General features: G+C 34.4%; 3 protein-coding genes across 3 annotated transcripts in view; 1 reads left to right on the top strand and 2 right to left on the bottom strand.

Annotated features, from left to right (window-relative positions):
• Positions 1 to 1,107: 1,107 nt before the first annotated feature.
• Positions 1,108 to 2,461, bottom strand: RpII18 (RNA polymerase II subunit RpII18). The gene is made up of 3 exons (XM_018548803.1): positions 2,298 to 2,461; positions 1,422 to 1,574; positions 1,108 to 1,333 (listed from the first exon to the last, which is right to left on the bottom strand). Exons 1-3 carry the CDS (start codon positions 2,324 to 2,326, stop codon positions 1,123 to 1,125), a joined length of 393 nt encoding a protein of 130 aa, XP_018404305.1. The 5' UTR covers positions 2,327 to 2,461; the 3' UTR covers positions 1,108 to 1,122.
• A 1,812-nt stretch (positions 2,462 to 4,273) lies between these two features.
• LOC108780969 (lisH domain-containing protein FOPNL) lies at positions 4,274 to 5,311 on the top strand. Its single transcript, XM_018548820.1, has 3 exons — positions 4,274 to 4,481; positions 4,793 to 5,002; positions 5,151 to 5,311. Exons 1-3 carry the CDS (start codon positions 4,454 to 4,456, stop codon positions 5,285 to 5,287), a joined length of 375 nt encoding a protein of 124 aa, XP_018404322.1. The 5' UTR covers positions 4,274 to 4,453; the 3' UTR covers positions 5,288 to 5,311.
• An 877-nt stretch (positions 5,312 to 6,188) lies between these two features.
• Positions 6,189 to 13,832, bottom strand: part of LOC108780986 (something that sticks like glue) — a 24,575-nt gene continuing 16,931 nt past the window's right edge. Inside the window, exons 13-15 of the mRNA XM_018548841.1 lie at positions 11,933 to 12,184; positions 9,769 to 10,002; positions 6,189 to 8,813 (exon numbers count right to left, since the gene is read on the bottom strand). Coding sequence (XP_018404343.1) covers positions 6,287 to 8,813; positions 9,769 to 10,002; positions 11,933 to 12,184 — 3,013 coding nt within the window. The 3' untranslated portion in view covers positions 6,189 to 6,286. The remainder of the gene's footprint in view (positions 8,814 to 9,768; positions 10,003 to 11,932; positions 12,185 to 13,832) is intronic.

The following is a 13,832-nucleotide window of genomic DNA, read 5'->3' as shown; positions in this document are numbered from 1 at the left end:
ATAGCTCTGTACGAGTCTTCGGGAGCCTTTTCTGATTACGAATATCACAATCAAAACACGATTCATGTTATATTTTAGTCATAATTTCAGCATAAAAGTATACATTTATGAGTGCAGATCAATGCAGATCTAGGTCAGTTATGCTCATTTTTTTTCTCAAAGAAATAATATTTCCTTATAAAACCTGTTGGGATTTCATTATTATATTGCTGGGAAGGCTCGTACAGAGTCAGATTTGCAAATTGATTCTTGAAAATTTTTATTAAAATAAGATCATGTATACACCTCTCAACTGCACCATCTAGTACACATCGAGTGAGATAACAGAACAAATTTTTATGCCTTTTTTGCAAAAAAAAATAGCTCTGTACGAGCCTTCAGGAGCCTTTCCTAATTACGAATATCACAATTAAAACGCGATCCATCCAGTATTTTAGCCGTAATTTGAGAATAAAAAATTCATCTTCGACTAGAGGTCTCTGGGTCACTACTGTCGACCCTTAATTGTTCTCTCCACATTCGACAGTAAATGGTCAATTTCTTTGTAACTGACGGTACAAATTAACAGTTTACAGCATATATAAATAATTTTTTAATTTTTGCAAGCACTGTATGCATCAAGTAAACACATTTGATAGTTACGAAAATTGATTCAGGACCGGTCAATAATTAATAATAATAATAATAATACCTTGTTGTGTGTGATGTCATTACTGATTTATATTTATTATATTATATCTCTACGTCGATTTTAATTCAAAATCATAGTGATACTTTGAAATGATATTTGTCACCTTTATTTACTCAAAAAATGAAATCTCAATTTAATAATTATAAGTCCAATAAAATTTTCGTTAATTAATGCAGCATAAAGTTATATAAATATACCAAAAATTAAATATATTCCATTTATTGTAGTACAATTATAGAATAGAAACAACTGTGTGTAAGGTACCTAATATAAAATGCTCTAGTTCAGAAATAGAAAAGGAAGAATCTAGTAACCTAATGACACAATTTAAAAGGTAATGACTTAGAATAAGATTTTTTCACACAAAATTTACTGAATTAATAATAAATATAGTTATTAAGAAACAATATGGTTTGCTTTGAGATCGAAAATTAATGATCTATTATAATTAATTCGTCGATACCCCAATCTTCATAACTATTATCAGGTAAATAGCGGCGTATAATTATAGGAATTTTTCGTTGCTTTAATTCCTTCATAGCAATTTGCAACGGATCTGTCTCACCTTCTAATTCTACCATCACAGGAGCACACATTGCTATCTGTAACGCTCTTGTACCTAGAACTCTTGCCCTTTCATATCTAAAATATTGATTATATAATATATCTACATATACTATATATATATATATATAATATATAAAAACAATATAAATTATATAATATATACTTAGTCATATATCTCGTCGTTATTCTCTTAGATCTTTGGACACCACCGGTAGCTTCATTAGCGTTCAACAATTCAATATTTTCACCATCATCTTCTTGAGGCTCTAATTCTATGTTGTCCTCGTCATCTACATCATCGAAATCATCTGCGACTCTATAGAATACAGTTAAATTAGTTTAAATTAATCGCAAACAAGTAATCTGTCTGTATAAATTATACTTAATCATTAAACTTTTTCTAGTCTTTTAAGGTCTATTTTTTATTCCTACACTGTCTGAATAGTGCATATAATAAATTGAAATAAAACAAACATATATTTGTTTTACTTCAATTTATTATACTGGGCTGCGTTCAGAATCATCATCTGAGTACACTCAAGTGTCATGTTATCCTTGTTTATCATTCAGGAATAAAAAACAGACCTCTAATTTGGGATAAAGAGTAACTGTAATAAAAAACCAAATTTGACTAAAAAATTTTAAACTATTGGGTTCGACTCCCTGCTGAGATAATATTTTTACAATAAGAATTATTATTTTCAGATTTCAACGTCGTTAAAGATCGATATAAGATGCCAAAAAGACCATCAAATAATTATTAAATTGTTAATCAATTTAAATCGTGATAGTACTGCGGCAGTTTATTAGAGTTGCGTTTTAAAACCGATAATTGTTCGGCGCGCAGTTTAAAAAGACTACATATAGTATATAAATTTATGCGAAATTATATATGAGCAACTAAGATCTAGCTAGACTTATAGGCTTCAATTCGTATTAGTTATGTTCTTTACTGACAATCCTTTGCAATTTAATATTGACTTAAAAATGTGATACAAATAACCTGTCAATATATCCAAAACAATTCTTGATAACTTACTCGTCTCCGTCGAAATCTTCGTCAGCCATTATTTATTAATTTATTTCTATTGTAAGAAATAAACTCTCTTCTTCTTCTTCTAAATTTGAGTGGACCAGGTTCCGTTAAAAACCGGATTAAATAAACTCTGCGTCGGAGTCGGACTGTGTGTGACTCAGTGTGACTCCGCCAGTAGTAGCACAGTATATACAGTAACGCAACTCTCCTGATTGTGTGAAGCCTAAAATGGAGTGCGCATGCGCGAAATGGGTAACTTGCCCAGTAACGCCGTCTACACTTCTATCTCAGGATGCCGTCACATGCGGCGTTAACTTGCGTAAGCGTAACCTGCGTAATCTAGTAAATTTTCAAAATACGCATGTTACGTTATGCAATTCTTTGGTCGGCATTCACATAGGACGTATTTTACGGAATTGCGTAAAATGTGTAACTAATACAACCAATCGCTGATTAGAGTTTCTGTTGTACTCTCTAACAGAAATGCTAATCGAATTTGCAATTGGTTTTCATAACCTACGCATTTCAAAAAGTACGCCTCGTGGGGAACCCGACGCTTTGCTGACGGACTTTCTTATGTCACAAAGTGCATCATCCGATGTATGTATGCTTCCAGTTCCGACGAGCTACCCGATCGTTACTGACGCGTTTCGGTTTACACCAAAAATGGATAAGGATCAAATCAGAATTAAGTTAAGAATAATGAATTTGGTAATTATATAGAATACGGTCCTCACCTCCGATTTTGATCTAAATAGGCTCATTCGACGCGTTTTCACTCAAAATGAAAGAATCCGGAAGAAATTTGTGGCGCTCGACCTCGTGAACCGAGATATTAAGCGTTAAGGAGCCTACAGATCAGAGCGGCGCAGCGGTGAGCGATAGCCAATGAGAGCCATGCTTTTACGCAAAAGCATGACTCTCATTGGCTATCGCTCGCCGCTTCACCGCTGCGCCGCTTTGGTCTGTAGGCTCCTTTAAGCGGGGAGCACAGACTTTTGCATAACGCATAAACCATATACATAAAGAATTTGATTGGTCCATTGACTCATGCATAAGAAAATGGGCCAATGAAATTCCTTATGCATATGCTTTATGCGTTATGCAAAAGTGTGTGTTTCTCGCCTTAGGGTGCAAACCCATGCAGCGGAATAGCGGAACGCAGAACGAGAGCGGAAAGCGGAAGAGCAGATAACCGATTAGAACTCACTCTGGTAGTAAATAGTACAAAACTAACAGAAAGTTGACTACCTGATTGGCTACTACTTTTCCGCATTCTGCTTTTCCGTCAAGGTGTGAACCCGCCCTTAAAGTTTCATTGTATGACCAAATATCACGCTTATTATCCATTTTTGAACGGTTTATACTTTTAACCTTTTAACGAATAATGGAAAGATTGGCGATATTTACTTTTAATCTATTTCAGTCATTTCCACCGACTAAAATTTAATGTCAATTCGCTGCCACTTTGGTCGAAGTTGTGGATCGAAATGGAAGTGAAATGAGCGGAGTCAAACTTATAGGTACAATTTCATGCTAACGCTTGACGCTTATTTTTAGCGTCAAAACAGATCACGTGATCAGAATTGATGCTTAAAGGTACCTTTTCATGCTGACGCTCATTTTCAGCGTCAAAGCAGATCACGTGATAAGAATTGACGAATAGCAAGTGTCAATTTTAATCACGTGACCTATTTTGACGCTAAAAATGAGCGTCAAGCGTCAGTATGAAATTGTACCTTTTCCATCGAGTTAATTTTGGTTCTACGCCGCATTAGGTGCGAATTAATGCTTCGGTGGAAACTAGACCTGTATATATATGGTTTCATTTTAACTTATTGCACCGTGTGCACTAGTTCAGACAGTGCAGGACCAAAAACAGATCCACTTATGTTGGAACTTAAAGTGAGACGGACATATGTTTGACATTTGTTGAAAGTGAGAAAGAAAGTTTAGTGCAATCTATTGCAGGAGCAGAAAACCTCATGCACGCGATTGAAATTCTCAAGCGTGATTGGTCGTATTATTGGCTACATCGAGTCTTCACCGATTGATATACGGTTCGGCAAGAATTGTCAAAAGTTTTAAACTATAAACGTTGTCTTGTAATTTGTTTATATTTTGGGTTTTCGAAAAATATTGTATGAGACTAACGTAAAATGGCCACAGAGAAAGATTTGATAAATGGTATTTGATTATGTAAATATTATATGACTGTTAAATATTTTGTAGTCAAGAAAATTACAGAATTATTTGATATGTAAACCATTATTTTTATATTTTATTCACGACAGTAAACTATATGATACAAGCAACAATACTGTGTACTATTTTATATAGAAAATATTTTTATTTTTTCGTTCTTTTGTCGCTTGTATACTTTTTATAAATTTATTATTGTATCATAATATGGTATTTGATTAAAGATTCTCTCATTAGCATTTGTGTATCTATAAAATATAAAAGACAATATCCTTGCTTACATTTTAAATTTGTAGCTGTACGAGAATCGCTAAAGGCCGATGGAAATCTTGATCGGATAAAAGCGGAAATGCGTACAGAAGTAATAAAACTGCTTGATTGTTCTAGCAAGGAGAACAAATCAAATATTGTTAAACCTTCACACGATATTGTTTTTCTCAATGAACTCGTCCGAGAATATTTGGATTGGATGGGTTACAAGTATAGCTCTACTGTATTTATTGCAGGTATGTCATGTTATGGAATATATACAATCACTGTACATATCGTTATACTTAGCTTGAATGTAATGGGCTATATCAAATGTGAGAATATCTTTTTTTAAACAAAATCTCGATGTTAAATAATATGATTGAATAAAGGATGTTATTTCAGAATGTGATCTTCCCAAACATTGTTTGGATCGTAAACTTCTTGTGCAAGGCTTAGGAGTGAAAGATGGTGAAAAGAGTAAAAATTTACCACTGTTATGTGGTCTCATACAAACATTCACCAATTTAAAAAATACCTAATTATAACATCTGTACGAGCATGTATTCAACTGCGATTTTTAAATGCTATTTATTTCCTAAATATATATATATATATATATATGTTACAAATCACATTTATTTTACATATACAAACATAAAAACATGCACAAGCTTAGATATATACATATTATATTTATTATAATACAAATAATAAAAAGCCAAACACAGTACTTAAGTCCCATCTGTAACACATGGTAACTTTTTTGTTAGTAGATATATGATGAACACGAAGTCATCTTTTTTTAAATTTTGATGTATTTATGTGAGACAAGAATATGTTAAAAGAATTTTACCATTTTATTTTTCGTGATTTTTGTTACATATTGACATTAAGTTATGAAAGTACAATATAACGGTGAAAGAAGGAAAGATATATGTATATATAATAGATAGCAGGAGATCCTAAATTGCTCTCTTATATTCATTATATAAGTTGTTTAAAGAGTTAACACTTTTTGACAAAATTGCCACAAAATTATTACAATGTATACATTGCTTATTGTAATAATAAACTTACGTACTAATACTTTTTAATATATCAAGTTGAAATATGACAATTATGCAAAGGCTACATCATGTTATTCTTTTCCTTTTTTTTTCCTTTTTTTTTTAACGTTAGAATAGTTTAACTATTGTAGTTATTTCCAACTTTTTTGTTTCTTCTACTCGCATTAATTTGTTTTGCCGATTCAATGTTTACTGCTTTTACCGCTCATGTCAATAAATCAATAGATAAATACTCTACTATTGAATGACGTGTGTTCAAAAAAATTTGGTCGCACACGTTGAACTGTAGCAACGAATACGAAATAATGTTATTATTCGCAATTATTATTATAATTTCCATAATAATTGAAGTATACTATACGAAAAAAGAAAGAGTTCTGACCTTTCTTTCCTTTTTTTTTTTTTGTTTCTTTCTAAGGTACAGTAAGATGAAGATTCTTTGATTGAACATCAAAGAGACATCTAGTGATGTCATTTATGCTTGGATTTCTTCTTCTTCTTTGACTGCTTGCTTCTACTCTTTGATTTTTTCGATTTCTTCTTATGTTTCTCTTCGTCGCTGCTGCTGTCGGACGAATCAGAGTAGGTATCCGAGTCCGAACTGCTATCCTTTTTGGCAGATTTCTTCTTTTTATGTTTCTTATGCTTCTTTCTTTTTTTCTTGTGTGACTCATCGCTGCTATCCGAATCGGAGCTTGTAGTGTCAGAACTGCTGGAAGTGTCTTCGCTGCTACTTGATTTGGATCGTTTCTTCAAAGATTTGATCTCCATTTCTTTGTCTATTTCTGTTTCGTCAAGTTTCAATTTCTTCGCAGGTGACGGTTTTCCTTCCTCGCCATCCGATTCCGAGTCCGAAGCAGAGTAGTCGGGTTCAAAACTCGCCTCGTCGAGTATACTGCGCTTGCGATCGGACACCAATCTCGGATTCTTTCTTTGTTTCTTCAATGATTCTGCTAAAGGTGGCTCAATATTCTCGTAACTGATCTTGATCTCGTTACCATCCGACTTGTCCTTAGAGATCGCATTCTCCTTGTGCTTTTGCTTCTTTTCCTGATTTTTGTCTTTATCCTTTTTGTGCTTCTTCTCCTTGCGTTTTTTATGCTCTTTGGATTTACTCCGACTGCGATGCTCCTTCTTTCTCTTCTTTTCCTCCCGAGACTTCTTGTCACGTTTTTTCTCTTCTTCGTCATCTTTCGATTTCAACAGGCCAATCTTAGATATTTCCGTTCTCTTGAATACGCAAGCCGAGGAGGGTGTCCTACCTCTGTGTTCACGGTCTCGTTCTTTATCGCGATCTTTGTCGACGCGTTCACCTTTCATGTCGCTTCTATTAGAACGAAAATCCGTTCTGCAATCAATTCTACTCTCCCTATCGGATTTCAACTCGCTTCCATGCCTGTCACTTCGGAAATCCGACCTCTCCTTTGGGCGATCGCATCTATCCTTGTTGTCACGTTTTCTCTCTTCCAAGAACACTTTTCGTTCGCCAGTTGTTGCAGATAAGTTCAACGAAGAGGATTCTACGCGTCGCTCTAAAAGCGGAGGAGAGAGCCTCTTTTCCCTCCTGGGCGATCGACTTCTCGACTGATTTTCGTTCTTGGTATCACGCCTCTCCAGGAATCCTTTTATAGGACTAACCTTTCTCTCCTTGCAGTCTTCAATCTTTTCACCGAGTCTTTCCTTCGCGGACAGCCTGGTCGGCGAATAGGCTGTTTCTGGCACGGGTTTAAACTTGGTACGATCGAGCTTGGCTTTCTTCGTTGGCTCAGTAATCTCGACATTTCTCTCGTTTCTACCAACGTTGATCGTCACGTTGACGCTCTTTCGCGGTTCTCGATTGGATGTAGACTCTACCGTTTCCAGTACCTTAGGCTCGGGATTCTGATACAGTATCTTTCTGCTTTCGCTGATCTTCTTGATCTCGATTGGTCGGATCGCATTAATTGCCTTTTGGAATATGGCGTTCTCTGCACGTTTCAGCACCTCCGACGTAACCACCTTAATCGATTTCGGCTCATCCTCTCTCGGTATTTTCTCCGTCGGCGATCCACTCACGTTGTCATCGTCGTCATCATCGTCGGGTTTTTCGATCGTATCATCCCTTTCCCACTTAGACAATTCGGGTATCGGTGCCAGAAACTCATCTTTTTTCGGCGATTTCTCCGTTGCCAGCATGATAGTAGCTTCTTTCGTCTCGGTCTGCGAGTGTTCCGAAAGTAAAGAATATTTTTCCGTGATCACAGTATTAATTTCTGTGTCATCCAATCCTCCATAGAGGCTGTCGATCGGTTTCATGTCTGACTTGAGTTCGGGGATCGGTTTGAAGTTTGGATTTGGTGGATTTGTACCAAATTCCGCGCGATCTAATCGACCGCTACCTGGACTGGGTTCGTTAAATTCCGGTGGTTCGGGATTCATTGCAAGAGACTTGTCCTCAAATTCCTCTTTGATTGGTGCGATAGACACTTGGTTGGAAATACATTCGATCCTGTTCTGTATGTTGTCTTCCTCGCTGCACGCGACCTGTATAGAGTCGGTTTTGTTAGGCGGCGAAGACGAAGTGTCATTATTTATTTTACTCTCAACTAGCAGATCGTCCGTTTCTGTCATTTTAACCGTCAGATCGTCCTTTGCTATTTCTTTCTGATTGGACTTCTTGTCCTTTTTCTTCTTCTTCTTTTTCTCTTTTTCATCACTATCCTTCTTCTTCTTCTTTTCCTTTATCTTTTTCTCTTTCTTCTTCTCTTCTATCTTTTCCTCATGGTCCTTTTCTTTCTTCTTTGCATTTCGTTCTGGGGACAAATCTTTAGGATCGCCTCTAAATTTCTGCGAGTATGGACTTAGACTCTTCCTATTCTTTTTCCGTTCCATTGAACGTCTTTCGTATCGTTCGTGACGATCTCTGTCTTTCTCAGTTTCGTATTCACGTTCGCGTCTCTCCTTCTCTCGCAGTCGATTCTTGTCATCTTGCCTATGACGATCTCGATCATCTCTATAACTACAATAATAAATGAAGATATAAATGACATCAGATCTCCAACAAATTAGTAAATCAACTGAAAGCATATCTTTTTTCAGCACGAAATTTTAAGTAACAAACATGTGTTAAAATTTTTATTATATTAATTCTTACTAACGTGCTGAATAATTTTAATGTGATCTAATGATATTTTTAAAAATTACGATTTGTGTTGGACCGTCGATATTTAAAAACGAGTAAATATGATATATAATCGGTCAAATGACGGTCAAGAGCAGGATTTTGGTTGCTAATATAATGTGTGAATTTTATTTACCACGTATGTAGTCCCCTTAATCGCGTGCCGAAATTTTTTCAGACTTATAACTTAAATATCGACGATCCAACACAAATCGTAATTTTAGAATAACGTTGCTTGCAAAATACGTTCAAAATATTATTTAAACGGAGAGCATTGTGAAGAATATCACTACGTCGACTCGCCAACAGAGGTCTATAATTAGGCTTGCCAATTCTCGCAAGTACTGTGATACATGATTATCCGTTTATATAGAACTTCTTTCTAATATCTCCTCAGGCGTCTAAGGTAGGCTCCCACTACATTACCTTACTAATGAGTCTAGTAGGGGGAAGTCGGGACGAAACGCCAACTTGTGATATTCTTCGCAATCTTATTTTTCTCAGATTTCGATTTATCATTAATTTAACATTACATCGTTAAATTTCAATATGTCTTTCAATATATTATTAAGATCCAATAAGATGCTATAAGCATCAAAAATTGTTAGATTGCTTGTGTCAATTTAACTAAAGTGATATTATTACGGTAGTTGATTAGAGTTGTAAGTCTGAAAAAATTTCGGCACGCGATTAAGGGGACTACATACGTGGTAAATAAAATTCACACATTATATTAGCAACCAAAATCCTGCTCTTGACCGATATTTTTTAACTTAATTGATTCAAAATATACCGTTCTTTATCATAATCTTTCTTCTCGATATGCCTGTCATCGTCTCGACGCTCGCGAATGTGTCTTTCATCTCGTTCCTTCTCCTTTTCTCTTCTGTCGCGTTCGTCTTTCTCTCGTATCCTATCCTCGTGTTCTCTAGGTGGGACTTGCCTATCGCGATCCTCACGATCTCTATTTATGATTCTGCGATCTCTGTCATCTCTTTCGCGCATACGATCTTCACGTTCACGAACCCTTTGAAAAATACAAAATACATCACAAATATATTAGGAGTAGGGGAACCCGGGGTATAATGGGATGTACTCGATATCTGGTTACAGAGATGCTAATATGTAATGAATTGTCAAACAATAGTTACTGTTAGATGTATCTTTTTATATATTGTTATTAGTTGTCATATTATTTTTACATGAATATTGCTAAAAATTGTTTAATGTGTTCGTTTTGCTGTCCGCGAATGAGTTACAGGTTCTTTGGTATATTCGTGTAAGGTAAGCAATTCTATTTTTTATTGTCACAAATACATTTATCTTATTATATGATCTTTTCTTGTTACTTTAGTATAATCTATACAAATATATTGTTTATCTGGTATTTTATATTACCTAAAATAAATTAATGTACTTTGAGGCATAATGGCGCACTAATACACGGGGCACAATGGTGCACATTTGCAGATTTGCTCAGTGGCTGCCGCCGCGGCGCTATCCGCCGTGACACATAATTGAGGTTAGGCGCCAGCCTTTACGTGTTTGCGTATTTTTAACTATCAAGAATTTTGTACGGATTACGAAGTGCACATGTACAGAAGTGTTATCTAGTAACATTGTATTTAATAATGTGTTCTAAGTCACTTTTAAGCAATATTCAATATTAATTTTTTAAAAGTAGACAAGTTTTACGTGGTATCCCATTATACCCCGCATAAATGACATAGCGAGATTATGACACACTTTCACAAAACAATAATTTGTCCTGTTAACTTATACTTTTGCAGTAAAACTTAGGTTTTTCTTATAGTAAAGATTCCAAAGAAAATTTTAATATATACGAAAGTTGATTAATTTATTTTTAATATATTTAAAACTTGAAAAAACTTAACTATAACCATTATACCCCGGGTTTATAAATAAGTTTCCGCCGTTTGACAAAAGATGGCGCCACCAGTATGTTATGATTAAAATTGTTTGTACCGGCCCGATAGGCTCCCCCTAGTGGCTGTAACCTTCTTTATTTTCAATAAAAAAAAAATTGTCTGCTGTAAAACGTCATATCGTAAGATTAGACATCTGGCAACAACATAACCTTGAAATATTAGCGATTTTGTAACAGCATCATATATCTTTTTTCGTGTGAAAATGTTGAGTTTTGAGCCGAATAAGCGTCATTTGATTTACTTTTTTAATTTGAAGAAATTTGCAGCTGAGGCGCATCGATTGCTTGTAGAAGCATATGTTGAGACTGTCTTAAGTGAGAGAAGTTGCCGTGAGTATGGTTTCAAAAGTTTAAGAACGGTGAATTTAACGTCGAAGACAAAGAACGTAGCGGAAGGCTGAAAGTGTATTAAGACGCGGAATTGGAAGCATTATTGGATGAAGATTCGTGCCAAATGCAAGAAGCACTTGCACTTACATTAGGAGTGACTCAACCAGCAATTTCACATCGCTTAAAATCATTGGGAATTGATTCAAAAGCAAGAAAATTGGGTTCCATATGAACTGAAGCCGAGAAACGCCGATTTTTCACATGTGAAATGCTGCTTGCCAGGCATAAACAAAAGGGTTTTTTGCATCGTATAGTCACTGGTGATGAAAAATGGATCCACTACGATAACCCAAAGAAGAAGAAATCATGGGACCACTTGGCCATGCTTCAACATCGACAGCCAAGCCGAACATTCATGGAAAAAAGTAGTGGCTAGCGATGGATAATACTTCGAATATAACATTAGGTACTGTTCTTTCACAATAAATGCCCAATTTCTGATTAAAAAACGGTGGAAACTTATTTATATTCCTAATAGTATATACAAAATACATCTTTTGTAATACGACCGCGATAGTTCCTCTCATGAAATATAAAATGATTTAAGAGAAAGATTAATGTTCTTTAATTAAAGAGCAGTCATCTATCTCAGACTCGATACAATGCCCAACAATATTACCTCTCGTCCCTCAATCTATCACGTTCATCATTATCACGATCCTTGGATGAATGTTCTCGATCTTCTTGATCCCTAAGGGACCGCTGCCTCTCGCGATCGTCCCTTAATGGTCTCTCGGAATGGTCGACACCCGGTGGCGAAAGATCATAGTAGCCCTCGGTACCAGGCGGTGCTACGTCATCGAATCGTTTATGTGACGAAGAATCCCTCAAAGGACTGTTAAAACGCTGCGGCGGTTGAGGTCCGGAATATCTGTTGACAGAAAGTCAGTACAGTACTTGATACATTAGTATTATTTTGCTAAATATTAGATATATCCTGAGATTTTCTCTTCCCTCCTTTTTTTAAATATATAATGCCTTTTTATAGAATTGGCATAGCGCGCGAAGAACACCGTTGCGTAGAATAGTTGTTAGTAACGAATTTATTTAATGTCGAAGTATATCGAGAAAATTAATCGTGTTACGATACTCGTAGAGAAAAAAGAAACTCAGAGAATAGCTTGTCCCTTAAATTTTCTTCCGTCAATTCCGAGGTTTATTTACCACATCTGTGGTGCGTACATGGAAGACACCTATTTAATAAAAATTCAAATAATTAAGATAAAAATGTTAATTTTTTTAAAATTGTTGCACCTTAATCTCCACATACAAGCTGAAAGAACGTAATCACAATCACCTCTTGCCGATACTTTGTTAAAATCATTAACTAAAATTATAGAATCATGAAAAATAGAAAGCAACATTTGTAACTTTGAGCTGCTTTAAAAAATATGAAAATTATGTATTTTTATTATTACAATTACGTAAATATTCAAATGATGATAAACGTAAAATTAAAAAAATTGTTAGATAGTCCTTTTGAAATTTATGTTTGATTTGTTTATATTATGACAGGATACATTTTCAATAATATGTCCCGAATCTGGTACCGAAATTGAATGAAAATAAGCTTTTTTTCATTACAAATGTTGATTTGGCCCTGAATTCACCTGATTCAGAAACCATGCAGACGTGTCAATCAGCTGGCTTGCTTCTCTCCATGATGGTCCTCGAAATTCTTCCTTGTTTCTGTCTTCTTGTTCCACTTTTAAATTACATTTCACAATATGCATGTTATATGTATATATATATACATATATATATAATATATACACATATATATAATATTATATATATATATATATATATATATATATAAACATTAAATCACACACATGCATTTTACATTAATTATATATCCAATAATAGTGTAAAATAAACAAAGTACGCTCTTATTCTACAGTATAATTCTTATGTAAAACATTATATTGCACATACGACGGTATCAAGATTAATTTATATAAAAAGACTTATACATATATACGTACGTATACTATACATCTATGTATGTACGTGTGTGTGTGTGTGTGTGTATACTACATACACACACACATACACAAAACACACACACATACACACACATATACAATTTTTTATGTAGTAAAGTCATAAAACTAGAAATAAATCTTACATATATTTGATGTATACTTAATCTGATATAAAATATCAAATATATTGTATGTAATTAAATCGCTATTAATAAAATAACATAATGTATAAAGAAATTTGATGACAATATTACACACAATATATGTACTTAAGTATATTCTAAAAGTATAAAATATAACATGTACAAATACATATAATACATACATACACATATATATATCTAAATACATATGTACAATATATTTAAATAGTTATACAAATATATTAAAATTATTATTTTCTCTCGTTATTACAACATATCTTAATGATTTAATTGTGAAATTTTATATATATATACAGATACTATTCGCAAAGAGTATAGACTGATATTGAGAGGTATGCGCGTGCTCTCTCTCTCTCTCTCTCTCTCT

Source organism: Cyphomyrmex costatus, unplaced genomic scaffold, assembly GCF_001594065.2.
Source record: "Cyphomyrmex costatus isolate MS0001 unplaced genomic scaffold, Ccosl1.0 scaffold75, whole genome shotgun sequence".
Classification (NCBI taxonomy): Eukaryota; Metazoa; Arthropoda; class Insecta; order Hymenoptera; family Formicidae; genus Cyphomyrmex; species Cyphomyrmex costatus.
The sequence above is the reverse complement of the archived record's forward strand: the minus strand, read 5'-3'. Positions and strand labels throughout refer to the sequence as shown.